The sequence below is a fragment of the Oryctolagus cuniculus genome, chromosome 17 (genome assembly GCF_051225735.1).
Source record: "Oryctolagus cuniculus isolate XC-2025 breed Fujian yellow rabbit chromosome 17, ASM5122573v1, whole genome shotgun sequence".
Lineage (NCBI taxonomy): Eukaryota > Metazoa > Chordata > Mammalia > Lagomorpha > Leporidae > Oryctolagus > Oryctolagus cuniculus.
Genome location: NC_142883.1, coordinates 19,892,171 through 19,913,500, shown reverse-complemented (window position 1 = coordinate 19,913,500; position 21,330 = coordinate 19,892,171). Strand labels below are relative to the sequence as shown.

Here is a 21,330-nt window from a genome sequence, read left to right as displayed (position 1 = left end):
TGGATGGAGCTCCTGGCTCCTGGCTTTAGTGTGGCCTAGTTCTGGATGTTGCAACCATTTGAAGAATGAACCAGCAAATGGAAGATCTCTACCACTTCCTCTATGTCAATCTGCCTTTCAAATAAATAGATAAGTAAACCTCATGAAGTTTATTAAAAAAAAAAAAAAAACAAGCTCTATGTGTGCTGATTTGGAAAGACCTTCAATACAAGCACATGCCACTCAGCAAAGGGGATATGTTCTGAGAAACGTGTCGTTAGGGGAGTTCTTCCTTGTGCAAACATCACACAGTGTACTTACACAAAGTAAGACGGTTATGACGGCAGTAGGCAATATCATTTATGAGACCGCCGTGGTAAATCTAGCCATGGACGGGACTGTCGTTATACAACCCATGACTGAATGCAGTGCAAACAGCACAGGCAAGACGTACGCAGACTCCAGCTGCACACACACATTCCCGCTGCTTGTATGTATCAGATTTCTGTACACTAATACATGCTACTGCATATTTATTCTCCCTATGTTCTATGTGTGATTATGTCATAACTATATAAATTATAAATATTATGGAAATTGTGGCACAGGACACTGTCATCATAGGCATGGTATTGTATTTTTTTTAAAGATTTATTTATTTATTTGAAAGCCAGAGTTACACAGAGAGAGAAGGAAAGGCAGAGAGAGAGAGAGAGGTCTTCCATCCACTGGTTCACTCCCCAATTGGTTGCAATGGCCGGAGCTGGGCTGTCCGAAGCCAGGAGCCAGGAGCTTCTTCCAGGTTGTCCACACAGGTGCAGAGGCCCAAAGACTTAGTCCATCTTCTACCACTTTCCCAGGCCATAGCAGAGAGCTGGATCAGAAGTGGAGCAGCCAGGACTAGAACCAGCACCCAAATTGGATGGTGGCACTGCAGGCGGCAGACTTAACCACTACGCCACAGCGTGGGCCCTATGATATTGTATTATAATACACTCTAGTATGTAGCAGATAAAACCGTTAACAGTTTTATCAGGTCCCAACTAAGATACTGCAAATTTTGTTTTACATTTTATATCTTTATCGTTCTTTATTTCCCTCCCTCCCTCTCTCTCTCTGGAACTCTGCCTTTCAAATAAAATAAATCTTTAAAGGAAAATGTTATACCCTTCTACATAAGTTTATTTTTTAAGCTATGTCATATCCAGCTTACGTAAGTTTCAAAGTTCACTTTTCCAGTAAATGCCAGTACTTTCCGCGCGTTCCAGAGCAGAGTCTGTGGGTACTGCATCTTGTTTAAGTCACAGTGCTTTGTACACATCAGGCACTCAAGAAATGTGGATGGGTAAAGTGGCTGTTGTAGGAGGAATAAACACGCAGACATTAAAGAAAATTATGAAGAGATTTCTGGAGCGTGCAGGAAGCCAGCTTGGGTGGTCCGAGGGATGACAGTACTAGCTACGAGAAATCAGAGCGCAGATCTGGGCGAGAGGAAGTCCCCCAGTGTGGTTACAAGTCTGTCTGCAACATCACTCTTCCTCCAGCCTCAATGGTGAAAGCTCAGACTTTTGAAACCCGCCCCCCCCCTTGAGAGGAACCCTAGAGAGGGAAAAGCCTCGCTCCCAGGAAAGACAAGTGCAGACCAGACAGACAGCTCCTGCACATTTATTATCACCCACTTGTTCCTCTGCCACACACATGCACACGAGAGATTTGTTATCATCCACCTTTCTTCTTTCTTCTTTGGCTTTTGCACAGCTGTGTACACCAAATAGTGGAACAATGGAGCAGCCCCAGCACAGAGACTCTAAGTGGATTAAGAGGAGACCAGGCGCCCACCAGCCATCCGATGCAGTGCCCAAGCCCAGTGCCTCTGAAGACAACAGGAAGTGCGAGGGGGGACCCTTGCTAAAGAGCAGCGATCCCAGAGGCCCTTGGGGTGAAGAGCTCACACAGGCCCCAACCCTGGCTTTTCAGAGCCCTCTGCTCCAGCTCTGCTGGCACACGGTCAGGTACTTGGTGCGTCGGCACTGTCAGAATCATCCTGGGGGGAGACAAAGTACACATGAGCTCTGCGAGGAGGGAAGACTCGGGTCATCCTTTCGTGATTTTCTGAACCACACAGCCTCCTAGGACGCTGATACGGGAGGGTTTCACCCTCAGACAACACACAAGGGCCCGCAGTGAGCAGTACTCCGTCATGCCTCATTTAGTCTGAGCTTCCGCTTATGCCTCTGCTCCCTACAGTAGCGAAGGCACTCAGCCGGGCCAGGCCTGCCCCAGCATGGGGAAGCAGGGGGGCGAGGGAAGCCAAGGGTCCCTTCTGCGTTTTCTAAAGCCTCTTGTGTTAAACTGAGTTAACAGGCACCGAGAACTGCTGTGCACTAAGGACCGGGGCAGGAGCTCTCCAGTGTGCTGTTTCTAAGGGTTAAAAACAAGCCAACGATGCCGGGGAGACTTTACTTACATCCAGGTCATCCATGGTGGGGGGCGCTCTCTTGGTGCTGACCTTATTCAAAAGCTAGAGGGAAGGGAAAAGAGTCAGACAGAAGCGGCTGCGGAAAGCAATCTGCATCCTGAGGGCGCAGGGGAGGTTCCCAGCTGCAGCCAGCCGGGCTACTGCTCCCATTTGCAAAGGCCCTAGGACACCACTGGAATGAATTGGAGAAAAGTCAATTAATCCCCTTCTCAAGAGGAAATTTAAACACACATCCACACAGTGCACCCTCGTCACTAATACAGACTGGGGTCTCTTAGTATTTTTGTAACGTAAATAAATCCTAGCTGAAATTCTGAAGCCAAATAACACATGACAAGGTTCAATTTATTGGGAATTGGTTACTTATTTTCTGGTACGAATTTCTTTTTTTTAATTTAAATTTATTTATTTAAAGTTCATTTATTTTTGTTTATTTTAAAGGCAAAGCAATAGAGGGAGAGAAAGAGATTTCATGCACTGGTTCACTCTCCAAATGTCCACAACCGCCTGGGATGGGTCAGGCTGAAGCCAGGAGCCAGGAACTCCACCCCAGTCCTACATTTTGGGAATCAGGACCCAACTAATTGAGCTTGACCCATCTTCTGCTGCCTTCCCAGGCACACATGAGCAGGAAGCTGGATTAGAAGCAAAGGAAGGGGCTGGTGCTGTGGCACAGCAGGTTAAAGCTCTGGCCTGCAGTGCCAGCATCCCATATGGGCGCCAGTTCAAGACCTGGCTACTCCACTTTGATCCAGCTCCCTGCTAATGCCCTGGGAAAGCAGAGAAGGATGGCCCAAGTCCTTAGGCCCCTGCATGCATGTGGGAGACCCGGAGGAAACTCCTGGCCCCTGGCTTCAGATTGGCTCATCTCTGGCCATTGCAGCTATTTGGGGAGTGAACCAGTGGATGGAAGACATCTCTCTCACTCTCTCTCTTTCTGTCTCTGTCTCTCTCTGTAACTCTGTCTTTCAAATAAATAAAATAAATATTTAAAAAAGAAGAAGCAGCAGAGGCAGGACTCAATGCCAGGCACTCTGATACCAGATGCAGGTAATCCAAATGGTGGCTCATCCCACTGTACCACAATGCCCACCCCTAGTTTTCATCTACATAAAAGGCAGAGAGACAAAGAGAGTGTGAAAGAAAGAGAGGACTCCTATCTGCTGATTCATTCCCCAAATGCCTACAATGGTCTGAGGTGGATGAGGCCAAAGCTAGGAGACAAGAACCCAATCCAGGTCTCCCATGTGGGCGTTAGGGACCCAACCACTTGAGCCATCACTGCCCCCCTCAGGGTGCACACTGGGAGGAAGCTGGAATCAGGCAGCAGGGCCAGGACTGAGACCCGGGCACTGTGGTATGGGACGCAGGCTCCTTAACTGCGCCTTAACTGCTACACCAAACACCACCCTGATGTGAATGTGAGTACTGCCTGCTGTCAACTTCCCATGCTGCTATCTGGCTTGGGAAGAAATAAGAACACAAGGAAAGCAGAAGAAAGAACAGCAATGACAGAAAAGTGGGAAAGGTTTTGTCAAACCTTTTTAGAACGTAGCTCTATGCCGTGAATAGTAAGGAAATCTAGGTATGTGAATTTCACTCCTATGCACTCCTCTCATCCCTACTGAACAAACACTACACAAAATATGGGGGAAAATATACACAGAACTGCTAGCCCGCCTGGCCCTGATGCCAGTCCTCCGGAGACACGGGGGTAGAGACAGACACAACGATCAAAATGGGCAGAAACAGCAGGTGCCCTCTCACCTACCTCTGCATAGTGTTCCACTTGCGCCAGCTCCACCTCTTCATCCCCTTCCCAGTCTCTCCAGTTATCAAAGTCTACAGAGAGCCACACTGGCTGCAGGAGGAAGCACAGGCGTCACAGCCAGGAGGAGGAGCATGGGTGTGTACATAGCGGGGTGTGGGGGGGAAGAGGGCCAGTGAGGGTGCAGTCCTCCCAACAGCACCGCTCTCATCAACCCCACCAGGCTGCCATGTCACATCGCGACCCACAAACACGAGCCAGGAACTCACTAAGTGCCAAGCACCAGGCATGGTAGGGTCTGGAAAAGCATAGAGGTTCTGCCCTCTAGGAGCAGACGTCACATGTGGAAAGGTGGATCCTAAAGCATCACACGCATCAGCCAAGCAGGGCAAAGAAGCGCCTTCCTTGGAAGCAGAGACAACCCTCTCAGGCCCATGTTCCAAAGTTCCCACATTTTTACAGACAAGACGTTATTCAGACATTCATTTAACAGATATTTTCTGATCATACGCTATGGGCCAGACTCTGAGCTTGGCATTAAGACTATCATAATGTTTATCACGCCGTCCCAGCCACCAGGAAGTAAGTGAGGAGGGAGATATTCGCTAATAAGTCATTGTACGACGGTGTGGTAGTGAGGCTATACAGAGGCCATCCTGGGGACCCAGAAGGGAGTTCCGGGAACTCAGGTTTCTTACAGCATCAGGGCCTTGACATATACACGGAGGCTAGGAGGATGACGGTAGTGGTGACGGTGGCCTAGGAAGAAGCCACAGCTTGAGCAAAGATACAGTTAGTTGGTCTGTGCAAAAGAGCTGAGCGCAGCTTGCCGTGGCTGGAATGCAAAGTTTGAGGCAAACAGCTTGCGATGAGCTTGTGTATCATGCAGTAGTGCTTGGGCTTCACCTACAGGACAGGAGTCACAAGTGCAAAAGCCGAAAAGAGCCAGGGAGGCACCGAAAAGGATCAAAGAGGGGGGAGCACATGCCCTGTGTAAAGCTTCCGCCCAGGCATCTGGGAATCTATACCATCAGGGCCAAATTCTCCCAGTTTCAAAGACCTTGAAGTCAAAAATCTAGACTCTCCGGTGAAAAGTTCACATTTTACAGTGTCAGTGACTAATCAAAAATCGTAAACGTCAGCAAACAAAGTAATTGTTAACATTGTGAAAATTGCTAAAACAAACTAGAGAGCCAGGTCCAACCAGCAGGTGGTCATTTTTCAACCTTCAGAGGAGAAAAAGTCATTGAAAGGTCTTTAAAATATATATAAGCATATATATGCATAAATATATATAAATAAGTACATATATAATTTACTTATTGATTCAAAAGGTAAAGAGACAGAGAGAGAGACGGAGAGTCAGCGAGAAAGATGATCCATCTGCTGGTTCACTCCCCAAATGCCAGCAGCAGCTGGGGCTTCTGAAGCCAAAGCCAGAAGCCTGAAAACGTATCTGGGTCTCCCACACTGATGGCAAGGACCCAAGGACTTTGGTCATCTCTTGCTACTTTCCCAGGCACATTAACGGGAAGTTGGTTTGGAAGCAGATTAACTGGGACTCAAACCAACATTCCAAAGTGGGATACAGCCATCCCAAGTGGCGGCTTGATCCACTCCGCCACACTGTCCAACCCTCACTGAAGGTGTTAAGTGGGAAAGTGACAAGGTCAAGTGCATGTTTTAGACAGAACATGCTGGGGACAACGCAGAGGAAGGATTGGGTGGGACCAACATATGAACAAACCCTCCAGCAAACCTTCGTAGGTGAGGTCTGAACTAGGAAGAAATGAAGTAATGACTCAAATATATTTGAGCGGTCACAGAAGGCTAAGCCGCTGCTTAGGTCGTCTGCATCCCACATCTGAGTGCTACTTCAAGTGACAGCTACTCTGTGCAGGGATCCTGCTCCCGGCTAACGCACCTGGAGGCAGCTGATGATGGCCCAAGTGCTTGGGTTCCTGCCACCCACCTGGCAGATCCAGATGGAGTTCCTTGCTCCTAACTGTAGCCTGGCCCAGCCCTGGCTGTTGCAGTCATTTGGTGAGTGAACCACAGGACAGAAGATATCTCTCTCTCTTCTGCCTTTCAAATACATAAATCTTTTTTTAAAGATTTAATCTAATTTATCTCATTAATTTAATTAAATTTAAATTGATTGATTAATTTGAGCCGGCGCCATGGCTCAATAGGCTAATCCTCCACCTTGCGGCGCCGGCACACTGGGTTCTAGTCCCGGTCGGGGCGCCGGATTCTGTCCCGGTTGCCCCTCTTCCTCTGCTATGGCCAGGGAGTGCAGAGGAGGATGGCCCAGGTGCTTGGGCCCTGCACCCCATGGGAGACCAGGAAAAGCACCTGGATCCTGGCTCCTGCCATCGGATCAGCGCGGTGCGCCGGCTGCAGCGGCGGCCATTGGAGGGTGAACCAACGGCAAAGGAAGACCTTTCTCTCTCTGTCTCTCTCTCACTGTCCACTCTGCCTGTCAAAAAAAAAAAAAAAAAAAAAAAAAAAAAAAAAGAAAAAAAAATTGATTGATTAATTTGATTAATTGATTTGAAAGGCAGAGTTACATACAAGCAGAGACAGAGATAGAGGTCTTTCATCCCCTGGTTCACTCCCCAATTGGCCACAAAAGCCAGAGCAGGGCCGATCTGAAGCCAGGAGCCAGGAGCCTCCTCCAGGTCTCCCACACGGGTGCAGGGGCTCAAGCACTTGGGCCATCTTCCACTGCCTTCCCAGGCCACAGCAGAGAGCTGGATCAGAAGTGGAACAGCCAGGTCTTGAACCAGTGCCCATATTGCACTGCAGGTGACGGCTTTACCTACTATGCCACAGAGCTGGCCCCCATAAATCTTTTAAAATATATATATTTAGGAAGTCAAATAGGCAAAACCTGGTGAGTTATTCAATGTTGGCTGGAGAGGAGGCAAGGGCAATCCCAGACCTAACTGGGTCCCTGGTACCTGGACCGGGAACACAGAAGGAGCAGGCCACTTCCCGACACTCACCTTGATGTCCTCCTTGGTGAGCCGGGGCCAGGCTACCTTCTCCTTCCATTTTCTCACAAAGCAAGTAATGGAGCGGCTAGAGCGCTTATCTTGGGAGTCCTGCCAGACAAACAGCCTCGCTCTGAAGAGTCTGAGTTGCAGAACCAATCTCCAGGTGCTCTGGGCAGCCTCCCACCCAGACCGCACTGTGCCGCCACCCTTACCTTGCAGTTCACCTTGGCATAGAACTCAATCTCATTGTACAACTCCACCCCGTCGGCATTCTTACAGCTGAGGAGACGGGGGAGACCGGGTGTGTGGGCAGTCGCACGAGGGGAAGGCTCAGGGGGTGCTGGAGCCTCCAGAGGGGGTTACCTGAACACAAGGCGGTGATCCTCAATGAGCACACGGACATCGGTGCTGTCCTCCACGCAAAACTCCATGAACACATACTTGGGCCTGTCGTACCACAGGGTCCGGGCATGCTGCCTGAAGAGGGGTCAGGTGGGGGCTTCAGCGGGCTGCGAGAGGGAAGTCTGGGGCAGTTGGGAAAGGTGGGGGCAGGGGACAATACAGGGACATCTGATGTCCAAGTCCGGTCAAGGTGGAGCTAACTGAGAACAGAAGGAAGTGACGGAGTGGATGTGGTGAGGCTGAACCTGGCGGGAATCAAAGTGCGAGGCTAGCGCCTGGGAGAACATTCCAGTCACAGCTCCCCGCGCGCCGTGGGGTCTGGGGCTCCCCCTGGGGCCTCACGGAGCCCGGAGGGTGCAAAGACGCACCAGACGCGGGACGGGCAGGGAATTTCCAGGGGGAAAAGGGCCGCGGAGAGTAATGCTGCCGCACACACTCACCGTGCCATGGCGGCTCCGGGGCCCTGGTGGCCTTTGGAGTCCCAGGCAGGGGCCGCTATCTTTAGATCCCGGGGACGTCCGCAGCAGCTGCCGCGCCTTATATGGTCGGGGGGAAGGATTGAGAAAGGGGAACGCGGCTCGACAGCCAAGGCATCTGCAATCGGGAGGGACTGTGGGCGTGCATGATCCTTGTAGCCCTCGGCCTCGTGGGGTCTCCAGAAACGCACAGAGCAGGAATGAACGACCCAACCGCCCAGTGCAGGCAGGCAATGGCTTGTTCCGCCCTCATTCACCACTCGGCCCAAAGAGTAGCATTCGGGGCTCCATAGACTCTCGATAAAACATTATTGGCCCGAAGTAAGGCTCGGGAGAGACCGGCCCTCAGGGACCTCTGAACGGCCGGCCCCACCCACCGCTCCGCCCGGGTTCCCTGCCCGCGCGCCGTTGCCATGGCAGCGAGGGGCGCGGCTGACGTGCAGCGGGGTTTCCGGGAAGATGGCGGCTGCCGAGGCGGCTGCGGAGCCGGTCACTGTGGTGGCGGCCGCTGGGCCGAAGGCTAAGAACGTAGAAGAGGAGGAAGAGGAGTCGCTGCCACCGTGCGAGGCGGTGCGCTGGGCCCCCGTGGGGGCGGTGGCAGAGGCTGGGCCTGGGGCGCCTGCCTTCTCGGAAGAAGCGGCGGCCGAGGAGCCTGGCGCGGCCCCGGGATCCCCGCCGGACTCGCCGGGCCGGACGCTGAGGCGGCTGCGGGCCGAGCGGCGGCGGCTGGACTCGGCACTGCTCGCGCTGTCCTCGCACTTCGCGCAGGTGCAGTTCCGCTTGCGCCAGGTGGTGCGCGGGGCGCCCGCGGAGCAGCAGCGCCTGCTGCGCGAGCTCGAAGACTTCGCCTTCCGCGGCTGCCCCCACGTCCTGGGTTACGAGGGGCCCGGAGACCCTGCCAGCGACGAGGGCGATGGGCTGCCGGGAGACCGGCCACGGCTGCGGGGCCAGGACCCGGTGAGCGGCTGGCACGGGGCCCCGAGGGATATGGGAGGCGGGGAGTTGGGATGCTGGCGCGGACGGGAGGCAGAAATAGTGAGAAGGCGTGGGTCGGAGACCAGGAGACCGGAGACGGGGACAAGGGGACAGAGCCCTGGGAACCTGAGGGTGCGCGGTGTGCCCGGAAGGTGTGCAGGAGGCGCGGGGGAGCTGTGAGCGAGCGAGGCAGCGCTGCCCCCGCCTGCTTGGCCCTGAGAGCGTACCGATCGGGCACCCCGACCCTGGGTGGGGGGGAATGGCCGGGGAAGGGACATCAGCCTGCTCGCCCATCCTGCTGGGTTCCGAGCGGTGGTCTCTGGTCTCCGTGGCGAGGTGGATTCTGTTCCCCACACACCGAGAAGCGACGCGAGCAGGTGCACCCCACACTGCGGGAAAGTTTCCATCCAGGCTTTGGCTCTGCGCGTGCCCAGCCGTCGACAGCTCGCTGGAGGAATTTAGCCGTGCTCTCTCTGCGCCCACACGTGGCCTTCTTCACGATCACGTGGGGTAGTTAGCCACGATTTACCCATAGCAGGTATCAACTCGCTTATTTACTGTTCTGCCTCTCTCCGTGTACCCACAGCTCCTACAAAGAGCAGCCGCCTCACATTGCCAGACGTAAGGACTAGAAAGGATAAGGTCCCTGTAGCCAACCGCGCCAAAGGTTCTGTGTGGATGTAGCCCTCTTCCTTGTTCGTTTACACGCTGAGGGCAGTGTACCACACGGGCCCCTGCCAAGGCACCCGCTGCGGGACTCCGAATCCAATAAACCTGTAGCAGGCTAATTTTTAAGTTGATAATTTTGTACGGCCCACGAATGATGTTATAAACACCCAAATGGCAGAAGAAGGGTTCCCCACCCCTGAAAAAAGTAGTGCTTGATCCACATAAAAGGAGCTGTAATCCTGTGTGCTTACATTGACGGGTGAACGGGGGGCACAAAGTAGGAGACATCTCTGAGCTGAATGGTTTGCTTCTCACTTCCAAAACTGTTAAACCAGTATTTTCTCCTACCTCACTTCGTACCCGAGTTTGTACCTGCCTCGCACTGGAGTTCACTGTTCTGTCCTGTGAAACTTCTAACACTACAGTCCAGCAAATAGCGTACTGTGGCTACCACGGCAAGCCAGCGTTCAGCTGACGAGGTCATGAAGGCAGACTCGGGATTTATGGCTGCCCTCTTTCTTCCTTGGCTTCCCAACATTGGGATATGATGAAAGGGGGGAAGGTGGGGGCAGGTGTTGTGGAGTTAAACCGCTGCTTGGGGCACCCACATCCCATATGGGAGCGCTGCTTAGCCCCTGTTTCCCACTCATGCCTGATAATGCATCTTAGGAGGGAAGGACTGAGGCCCAAGTGCTTGGGTCCCTGTCTCCCACATGTGAGACCCAAATGGAGTTCCAGGCTCCTGGTTTCAGTCTGTCTCAGCCCCAGCAACTGGGGAGTGAGCCAGCGGATGGAACACTTTTCTTTCTGTGTCACCTTGCCTTTCAAATTAAAAAGAAAAAAAAAAAAAAAACCTCTAAAATTTTCCCAACGTTTTCTTGTGCTAGTTCCAGAAGTTCTGTCGCAGGATCTGTTTGGATCTGCTGTTCTGTGCAACAAATGTGTCCTGAGAGCTCCCTCCATGCCAGGCAGGGAGGTGGCGTTGAGGGTTCAAAGTCCAAGCCTTATCCTGCAGGAGTCCTTATCTAGGAGAGGCAGAATCCTGCACAGTGTGACGGGAGTGTGTACCCAGTGCGAGGTGAGCCGTGCTGCCTGGGGGACCCAGCTGCAGCGCCACCTGCAGGAGAGGTGGGGAAGGCTGGGGGCCCTCTGAGGAAAGCCTTGCTTTCTGGTTGAGCCAGGCCGGAGCAAGAGTTGCTTTTCAGGTAAATGCTGGAGCCAAACGTTAATCTGTTGTTTTCATTTGTTCTCTCTCACACCTTACTTCTGGAGGGGTTGGTAAGTACTATTTTAAGGTTAAATGTAAAACCGTACAGACTTCTAGTTTAAACTGCAGCTCTACACCCTCAGGGGAGTCACTGGTTTTGCTTTTTGTTTTTGATCCTCCGGAAAGGTCAGGAGGAACCAGTGTGTGAGAACAGGCAGGCTTCCGCCTCGGGAAGGGTTTTTAATTACACGCGGAAACTCCCTGTGGCCAATGAGAAGAGCACTCGTGGTCTGGGAAAGCAAGCAGAAACATTGCGACCTCCCCTCGGCCCATCAGTTGGCTTTTGGGGTTTTTGTTTTTTGTTTTTTGTTTTTCCCACAGCCAGCAGCCTGCATTTGATTCTTCTGATTTTGCAGAAGCAGCTTGATCTGACTGGAGGGTCTTTGAACCGTAAGAAAACGCTATGAATTTGAAACTGGCTTTTCTGTACATTCTTTCACCAGCTTGGGCTGCACAAAGCATTCAAAGCTTTACTGTGGTAATTGGCTATGCGGATTGGCAGGTTTAATTCCGGGAGAATACCTTGGCTAAGTTGTCTCTACCCTTAAGTGGACCTTGAAAAAAACACAAGCAGTCTTAACAAAAGGCCCTATTGTCAAAGAGAACGCACAGTTAATAAACTGCCCCGGATGAACGATGATGCTTCCTTTTGAACCTGTCTTATGAATTGCGTGTTTCATTTGGATTATTCGGAGATACTTTATTCTATTGGTCATAGCTGGCTTGAAAGGATTTTAACACGGGCCCTGAGTTTCTCTTCTCTGAAATAGACCCCACTGTCTTCTTGTCTCAGAGTGAACAGGAGAAGCGGGATCGCCTGGAAGCCCAGCGGGAGAAGCAGAAGAAGCTGATCCTGCAGCTCAAGACCCAGCTGGATGACCTGGAGACGTTTGCCTACCAGGAGGGCAGCTACGACTCCTTGCCGCAGTCTGTGGTCCTGGAAAGACAGCGGGTGAGCGGCCTCCGGAGGGCTCCTCTGCTGCCCGGGCTCGGCCCTCCCAGCGGTCCTGGCACAGCCGCTCCCAGCTCTCCTCTCCCTCAGCCTCACCCAGAATCCCTGTGCTGGCCTCAATCAAAGGGACCCGTTCTTTATTCACACGGAAAACGCAGCTTCCAAAATTTTGTAATATGATTGAGCTCTTTCTTTTTGGCAGTTATTGTTATTAATAGAAGTAACAATATAATACCAATAATAACAATAACTTTCCTTCATTTGGTCACTAAAACAATTTATTTGTGCCCATGATACAATGTAAATTAGCTTTTTCTGCCACTCACTACCACTTGATAAATATTCCAGGAGTCCAGACCAACATTAACACTATCTATTTAAGTAAGACCTAGGTAGACAGGTGGCACTGCCAGTAGATAGAGCTGCAGCCTACCGTGTGTGTTCCTGTGATGTGGCTGTGTTTCTGAATTGGCTGCAGTTACATCACCTGGACTTCAGATTGTTCCCAGCAATGTTACTAGTTTGTTTGGGCCTTGATATTTTCTAGAAGTTTTTCTTCAGTTGGTAGAGTAGGACAACAGAGGATAAGGAGGACAAGAAGGGGCTGGTATTGTGGCACAGCAGGTTAAGCTGCCCCTCACGATGCCAGCATTCCATGTTGGAGTGCCAGTTTGAGTCCTGGCCACTCCACTTCCCATCCAGCTTCCTGCTGCTGCGCCTGGGAAGACAACCGAGGATGGCCCAAATAACTTAGGTTCCTGCCACATGTGAGAGAGACCAGGATACAGTTCCTGGCTCCTGGCTCCTGGCTCCTGGCTTTGGCCTGGCCCAGCCCCAGCTGTCGCAGCCATTTGAGGCATGAAACATGTATGGAAGGTCTGTCTCTATCTGTCCCTCTCTCTGTTGCTTTGCCTATCAATAAAATAAATCTTACTTTAAGAAATAAAAGAAAGGGGCCGGTGCTGTGGCTCAGCAGGTAAAGCTGCTACCTGCAGTATTGGCATCCCATATGGGTGCCAGTTCGAGTCCTGGCTGTTCCACTTCCAATCCAGCTCTCTGCTATGGCCTGGGAAAGAAGTGGAAGATGGCTCAGATCCTTGGGCCTCTGCACTCATGTGGGAGACCTGGAAGAAGCTCCTGGCTCCTGGCTTCAGATCAGTGCAGCTCCAGCCATTGTGGCCATCTGGGGAGCGAACCAATGGATGGAAGACCTCTCTCTCTACTTCTGGCTCTATGTAACTCTGCCTTTCAAATAAATAAATAAATCTTTAAAAAGAAAATAAAAAATATAAATTAAGAAAAATCAGTATAGGAGTATTAAGAAGTCCATGAAAAATTCACATGAATTTTTTTTTTCCACATTAACTTTTAATTCCATTTTCCACAAACTTTTTGAAATGCCTTTGTATTTCTTGGACGCCTTTTAAGGAACTAAATATGAAGCTGCTTTTTTTTTTTTTTTTTTTTTTTGACAGGCAGAGTGGACAGTGAGAGAGAGACAGACAGAAAGGTCTTCCTTTTTCTGTTGGTTCACCCCCCGATGGCCACTGCAGCCAGCATTCTGCAGCCGGCACACCACGCTGATCCGAAGCCAGGAGCTAGGTGCTTCTCCTGGTCTCCCATGTGGGTGCAGGGCCCAAGCACTTGGGCCATCCTCCACTGCACATCCTCCACAGCAGAGAGCTGGACTGGAAGAAGAGCAACCGGGACAGAATCTGGTGCCCCGACCGGGACTAGAATATGAAGCTTTTTTGTATCATCAGTCTCTGCGTGTGTATGTGTTTAAGATTTATTTATTGAAAGGTAGAGTTACAGAGAGAGACAGATCTTCCATCCACTGGTTCACTCTCCAAATGGCCACAATGACCAGAACTTTGCTGCTCTGAAGCCAGGAGCTTCTGGGTCTCCCACATGGGTAAGGGGGGCCCAGGCATCTGGGCCATCCTCCCCTGCTTTCCCAGGTGCATTAACAAGGATGGATCAGAAGTGGAGCAGCCGGGAGTTGAACCGTGTCACAGGCACGCAATGCCGGCCCCTTATCAACCTATTTGGGTTAGTCACACTGTTGGCCTCCTGACTAAAAGGTGATTCATTTAGTAAACAAAATTCACAGTGAGTGAGAGTAGCTATTTTTATCAGAGCAGACCTAGGAGTTACTACTATAGAGAAGTAGAGATACTGGATTTACCCTTGCTCAGCAGTGGCACCGTTTTCTCTCATAAATTTGGATGTGTGTGTGTTTGATTTGCATATAAGGATAGAAAATTTGTTAAGAATCTCCTTCCGGGGCCGGCGCCGCGGCTCACTAGGCTAATCCTCCGCCTAGCGGCGCCGACACACCGGGTTCTAGTCCCGGTCGAGGCGCCGGATTCTGTCCCGGTTGCCCCTCTTCCAGGCCAGCCCTCTGCTGTGGCCAGGGAGTGCAGTGGAGGATGGCCCAGGTGCTTGGGCCCTGCACCCCATGGGAGACCAGGAAAAGCACCTGGCTCCTGGCTCCAGCCGCGGCGGCCATTGGAGGGTGAACCAATGGCAAAAGGAAGACCTTTCTCTCTGTCTCTCTCTCTCACTGTCCACTCTGCCTGTCAAAAAAAAAAAAAAAAAAAAAAAAAAAAATCTCCTTCCGGTCAGTGTTGTAGCACAGCGGGTTAAGCCACGGCCTGCAACACATCGGTATCCCGTGTAGGCAGTGGTTCAAGTCCCAGCTGCTCCACTTTCAGTCCAGCTCCCTGCTAATGCTCCTGGGAAAACAATGGAAGATGACCCAAGTCCTTGGGCCCCTACACCCATGCGGGAGACCGGGATGAAGCTCCTGGCACTTGGCTTCGGCCTGGCCCAGTCTCAGCTATTGCAGCTGTGTGGGGTGTGAACCAGTAGATGGTAGATCTCTCTGCTCATATCTCCCTCTCTGTCTCTTTCTCTCCGTAACTCTGCCTTTCAATAAATAAATAAAATGGAAAGAGAAGATAAAAGCCAAAACTTAAAAAAAAAGATTCTTCTGGAGCTGGTGTGGCATAATGAGTTAAGCCTCTGCCTGCAGTGCCAGCATCGGTGCCGCTTCCAGTCCCAGCTGCTCTACTTCTGATCCGGCTCCCTGCTGATGTGGGAAGGCAGCAGAAGATAGCCCAGGTCCCTGGGCCCTTGCACCCACATGGGAGACTGGGATGAAGCTCTTGACTTTGGCCTGAGCCAGCCCTGGCCTTTGTAGGGAGTGAACTAGTAGATGGAAGATCTGTCTCTCCCCCTCTCTCTCTGCCTTTCTTTTTTTTTTTTTTTTTTTTTTTTTTTTTTTTTTTTTTTTTTTTTTTTTTTGACAGGCAGAGTGGACAGTGAGAGAGAGAGACAGAGAGAGAAAGGTCTTCCTTTTGCCGTTGGTTCACCCTCCAATGGCCGCCGCTGCAGCCGGCGCACCGCGCTGATCCTGGCAGGAGCCAGGAGCCAGGTGCTTTTTCCTGGTCTCCCATGGGGTGCAGGGCCCAAGCACCTGGGCCATCCTCCACTGCACTCCCTGGCCATAGCAGAGAGCTGGCCTGGAAGAGGGGCAACCGGGACAGAATCCGGCGCCCCAACCGGGACTAGAACCCGGTGTGCCGGCGCCGCAAGGTGGAGGATTAGCCTATTGAGCCACGGCGCCGGCTACTGCCTTTCAAATAAATAAATAAAATAGATTATCCTCCCACCTGACACGCTCCCTGAATGTCGCAAAGCGTGTGCTCATTGCAGATGATCTTAACAGGTGATCATAGATGAGCTCATAAAGAAGCTGGACATGAATCTGAATGAGGACATCAGTTCCCTGTCCATGGAAGAACTCCGTCAGCGTGTGGATGCAGCCGTGGCTCAGATCGTCAACCCAGCCCGAGTGAAAGAGCAGTTGGTTGAGCAGCTGAAAACCCAGATCCGAGACCTCGAGATGTTCATCAACTTCATTCAAGGTCAGAGGAGGAGATGGGAAGAGAAGGGTGGGCGCATACCATAGTCGCATGTTTATCCTGAGTACTAACACCTAAAGGTACCAGTTTTGATACCGTGAGAGGTTTAATTAGCTTGGTTAGCATGGCAGAATGGAAGGGATGTGGGGTTTAGAACCAGAGAGTTAAAAATCCCAGTTCTGGCGCTTACTGGCTTCCTCAAGCAGGTTAGTAACCTCTTTAGTTTAACTCTCCTCACCTTAGAATGGTCCATGCGTCATTCACTTAGCAAATATTTATTGAGCCAACTACTATATGCCGATCAGCATTTATGCAATTAAATAAGATATAAGCATTTGTAAAATTCTTGTCATGTGGCAGGCACCATTTAATATTTTCCAGGCCTGGGATTGTAGTGCAGAGGGCTAACCTGCTGCTTGGGATTCTGGAATTTCATATTAGAGTGCCAGTGCCAGCTGTTCCACTTCTAATCCAGCTCCCTGCCAATGCTCCTGGGAAAGCAGCAAAAGACGTCCCAACAAGTACTTGAGCCCTCGCCACCCACATGGGAGACCTGGGTGGAGTTCCAGGCTCCTAGCTTAGGCCATTTGGGCAGTAAACCAGGGGGTGGAAGATTCATCTCTGTCTCTACCTCTCTCTGTTAGTCTGACTTACAAATAAATACATAATTTATATTTTATTTTTATACATGCATGTAAAACTGTCCTTTAAAACTTTGCCATAAAGGAGCTAAATGAATGTCTCTTCTTTGTAACTTCTGAACACAGATGAAGTGGGAAGCCCCTTGCAAACGGGTGGTGGACAGTGCGAGTGCAAGGCCAGCGGGAAGACAGGAAATGGGTCCAGCAGGACGGGGAGCAGCAGGCTGCCTCCAGGAAACAGCAAAAGTAAGTACAGCTTCCAGGACAGGCAGATCTCGGGGCAGAAAACAGAGCCGGGACTGCCGAGGGCTCACGGAGAAACGGGATGGGAAACGCTGAAGGTGCAGTTTCTTTTGGGGGATGAGAAAAGTATTTTAAAGTTGATTGCAGTAATGGCTGCAAACTTTGAAAACACTAGCAACCACTGAATTGTGTACTTTAAATCTGCGAATTATCTGGCACGTGAATTCTGTCTCAGTACAGCCATGATTAACCAAAGGTCTAAGTCCGGCCACGCCGTAGGTAGCTCTTGCCGCCATGTGGCAGCCGTGCTGTGGCTGGCAGGCCCGGCCTGGGCTGGGCTGGGCTGGGCTGGGGTGTGTCGAGTGCGCCTGTGTGCCTTCACAGCCTCACGCTGAGGAGCCATTGTCTTTTCTCCGCAGTGAAGGCAGAAGATGTGAGGAGGGCCCGGGAGACAGGGCTGCACCTGATGCGGCGAGCGCTGGCAGTGCTGCAGATCTTTGCTGTTAGCCAGTTTGGTTGCACCGCAGGCCAGATCCCTCAATCCCTGTGGCAGAGGGGCCAGGCCGACAGAGACTATGCACCCTTGTTGAAGAGGCTGGAGGTGTCTGTGGACAGAGTGAGGCAGCTGGCCTTGAGACACCAGCCGCGCGACCACGTCATCACCTCTGCCAACCTCCAGGAGCTCTCTCTGGGAGGCAGGGATGAGCTGACCACGGCTGTCCGGAAGGAGCTGACCGTGGCTGTGAGGGACCTGCTGGCCCACGGACTGTACGCCTCCTCCCCGGGGATGAGCCTCGTCATGGCCCCCATTGCTTGTTTGCTGCCAGCCTTCTCCTCAGCCCCCGAGGCCATGCACCCCTGGGAGCTCTTTGTAAAGTACTACCATGCTAAGAACGGCCGCGCATACGTGGAATCCCCAGCCCGGAAGCTCTCCCAGTCCTTCGCCCTGCCTGTTACAGGAAGCGCTGTTGTGACCCCCAAACAGAGCCTGCTGACGGCCATCCACGTGGTGCTGACAGAGCATGACCCTTTCAAGCGCAGTGCAGACTCGGAGCTGAAGGCCCTGGTGTGCATGGCGCTGAATGAGCAGCGCCTGGTGTCCTGGATGAATCTCATCTGCAAGTCAGGCTCTCTCATTGAGCCCCACTACCAGCCATGGAGCTACATGGCCCACACCGGCTTTGAGAGTGCCCTCAACCTACTCAGTCGCCTCAGCAGCCTCAAGTTCAGCCTCCCCGTGGACCTAGCCGTGCGCCAGCTCAAGAACATCAAAGATGCCTTTTAATGAGGGTGCCCTGACTAGACCAGCACCTTGCTCAGAAGAGACAGATGCATCAGCCTTCAGGACAGGAGCAAGGGCTCAGAGGAGGGGCTAAAGACGTGCTTCCCTAGACCCTGCTGAGTGGCCAGCCAAGTAAGAGCAGAGTCTGTTTTCTCCACCAACTTAGCACCCGGGAAAGAAGTGCTGGAGACCCTGCTGTTGGAGAGGTTCTGTCCTAGTGTGTAACGATGGTTTCCACGTGGGAAACCACGTGGGAATCCACGGTATCCACATGTTGTAGGGCCTTACAGGAATCCATCATGGCACACAGCTGATGCCCCAGCTCACCATGCCACATCTGATTTTTAGAAAACCTGGGTTGGTCTAACCATTTTCTTTATGGCAGTGAGTGAGAACACGAGTGAGTTGCCCGTCAGGGAAGACACTCAGCTTTAGGCTTCTGTTAGAGTTGGGAGCCGCCATCTTTCCCTTGAAGCAGGCATAAGAGTCCTGAAGCCAGAATGAATTCCTTCTGTGTGGACTGATTCCCCTAAGCTCAGGGGGGATGCTCCATGGCTGCCTGTGAACTAGGAATATCTGGGGACAGGTTTCTAAGGGGTTAACCACAAGCCAATGGTACTAGGAGCCCCTTTTCTTGTAGACATGGGAACAGAAATCTGGCTGACAGTGCAGTGCTTTTCATACGGCACAGGCAGTGGTCTTGCTGTTCACTGGCAGTGCGAGCCCGTGCCTGGTACTGGGACCTCCGGCAAGCAGACTCTCGTGCAACTCCCAGCAAGTCTGGCGCAGTCTTGCTAGATGTGGAACGTACTCAAGAGCCGCTTATCGAGAGAATTCTTGCCACTCGCTTTGCATATGAGTCCGTGTCCTCGGCAGCTGCAGCATTGCTCCTGGGTTGTGACCGGCCAGGCACCCCTTGTTCCCGGAGGCCGAGGGGGTCTGACCTCACCATAGGTACTGCAGCTGGCCCTGGCACTGTGTCAGATCACTGTAGAGCAGGGGCGGAGTTCTCCCTCAGTATTTCAGCCTTGTTTGTTCACATTTGTCATTCAGCTTACCATAGGTACTGCTCCAGAACTGACCACAGGTGGGCAAGATACCGATTCAGCATTGGTGTCCTGTATTAAGTTGCCAGCTGCACTTTGTATCTGCACTGTTACCTGGTGCATTTTAACTTAATTCTTTTCAGGAACATGTTACTTATTTAAGATGCGTTATTGATACTTCCTTAGATTAATCTGCCTTCCCTGTGAGACAGGATGGGTGTAAAATGTTATGAGAAATGACGAATAAAATCCTGGTATTTTGGTAGTTGCTCTGCAAAGACCGTAGAGCTCCTTGGCTGCGGTTTACAAGCCTTTCGTGGTCTTACCAGCCTGTGTGGTCCGGCTCAGTCTTTCTTCAAGAGCTGACTGCGTCCTCTGTCTTCTGCCATGGAGCAAATCAAATTTGTGGTGGTAGTGTTGGGTTTTTATTTTTTGGTGTCAACAAATTCAACAAAAAAAATGCGTCCTTGGCATTACCATTGCCTCTTGCCCAGACCTAAGTCCCCTGCCTATAACAGATGCCACCACACATGCTGCTTTGAAATCGTCACTTTTAAATCCATTTGTCTGGGGCTGGTGTCATGGCATAGTGAGTGAAGGCACCCCTGGCAATACTAGACCCCATATCACAGCGCTGGTTTGAGTCCCTGGTGCTCCACTCCTGATGCAGCTCCCTGCTAAAGAGCCTGGGAATGCAGCGAAAGCCCAAGTGCTTGGGCCTCTGTCACCCATGTGGGAGACCAGGATAGAGTTCCTGGCTCCTTGCTTTAGCCTAGCCCAGCCCTGGCTGTTGAAGCTGTTTGGGGAATGAACCAGCAGATGGATGCTATCTCTGTCTATATGTATTTTTCTCTGCCTTTCAAAGAGATAATTTAAAAAAAATTTTTTGTCTGATTAGCATAGGGTGGGTATTAACTGGTATAGACATATAGCATAGTCCTGAGATCACCCCAGTATTATATTTTTTATTTTAATTTTTAGTTAGTTTTTAACAGATTCAGATTTATAGACACAAGTCTAATAACATAATGATATCCCCTTCTTCCCTCCCTTGCTATTTTTCTAATCCTCACAAAAACGAACGTGTTAAATCTTTATGTTTGCATCATAGGAAGCAATTTTTTTAATTAATTTGTTTGAGGGGCCAGTGCTGTGGCATAGCTGCAGTGCTGGCATCCCATATGGGTGCTGGTTTGAGTCTTGGCTGCTTCACTTCCGATTCAGCTCTCTGCTATGGTCTGGGAAAGCAGTGGAAGATGGCCCAAGTCCTTGGGCCCCTGCACCTGCATGGGAGACCTGGAAGAAGCTCCTAGCTCCTGACTTCAGGTCAGTTCCACTCAGGCCATTGCAGCCATTTGGGGAATGAACCAGCAGATGGAAGACTTTCTCTCTCTCTCTTCCTCTCTCCCTCTCTCCCTCTCCCCCCCCACCTTTGTAACTCTGCCTTTCAAATAAATAAATAAATCTTTTTAAAAACGTGGTTGAAAGGCAGAGTGACAGATCCTATCTGCTGGTTCACTCCTCAGATGCATGCAACAGCAGGGATCAGCCAAGTTAAAGCCAGGAACCGGGAACTCCAGGTCCCGCGCAGGTGGCCATCATCTGCCGTCTCCCAGGTGCATCAGGAAGCTGGATGGGGCGCAGAGGCGAGACCTCATCCAATGCCACACCACAACACCTGCCCCATAGGAAACATCTTATTCCAGGTCATCCTAGTTTAATTCTCATCACTTGTAATGTGGAGCAGTATTATCCTCATTTTAAAGATTTGTTTGGCTGATTGACAGGAGAGATCTTCATCCCGTCATTTACTCCTGAAATGGCTACAGCAGCAGAGCTGAGCCTGGAGCCAGGAACTCCGTCCTGGTCTTCTGGTGGGTGGCAGAGGCCCCAGTACTTGAACAGTCTCACTGCCTTCCCAGGTGCATTAGCAGGAGACAGAAGCAGAGCAGCCGGGACTTAAACTGGCACTCAGGATGGGATGCCAGCATTGCAAGTGGCGCCTTAACTGACCATGCCAGCTACAATGCTGGCTCCAAGGATCTCTGTCACTTGGCCTTTCAAATAAATAAATACTTATTTTAAAAAAAAAACTGGCCGGCCCCGCGGCTCACTAGGCTAATCCTCCGCCTTGCAGCGCCGGCACACCGGGTTCTAGTCCCGGTCGGGGCGCCGGATTCTGTCCCGGTTGCCCCTCTTCCAGGCCAGCTCTCTGCTGTGGCC

At 51.4% G+C, this 21,330-nt stretch overlaps 2 protein-coding genes across 2 annotated transcripts; one reads left to right on the top strand and one right to left on the bottom strand.

Annotated features, from left to right (window-relative positions):
* Window positions 1-1,628: 1,628 nt before the first annotated feature.
* On the bottom strand, window positions 1,629-8,490 carry PTGES3L (prostaglandin E synthase 3 like). The gene is made up of 7 exons (XM_017348838.4): window positions 8,068-8,490; window positions 7,589-7,702; window positions 7,438-7,504; window positions 7,235-7,333; window positions 4,230-4,319; window positions 2,447-2,500; window positions 1,629-2,023 (listed from the first exon to the last, which is right to left on the bottom strand). The coding sequence occupies exons 1-7, from the start codon at window positions 8,073-8,075 to the stop codon at window positions 1,988-1,990; spliced, it is 468 nt and encodes a 155-aa protein (XP_017204327.2). The 5' UTR covers window positions 8,076-8,490; the 3' UTR covers window positions 1,629-1,987.
* On the top strand, window positions 8,480-19,385 carry RUNDC1 (RUN domain containing 1). Its single transcript, XM_002719417.6, has 5 exons — window positions 8,480-9,060; window positions 11,808-11,966; window positions 15,700-15,898; window positions 16,663-16,782; window positions 17,199-19,385. The coding sequence occupies exons 1-5, from the start codon at window positions 8,563-8,565 to the stop codon at window positions 18,062-18,064; spliced, it is 1,842 nt and encodes a 613-aa protein (XP_002719463.4). The 5' UTR covers window positions 8,480-8,562; the 3' UTR covers window positions 18,065-19,385.
* The last annotated feature ends 1,945 nt before the right edge of the window (window positions 19,386-21,330 follow it).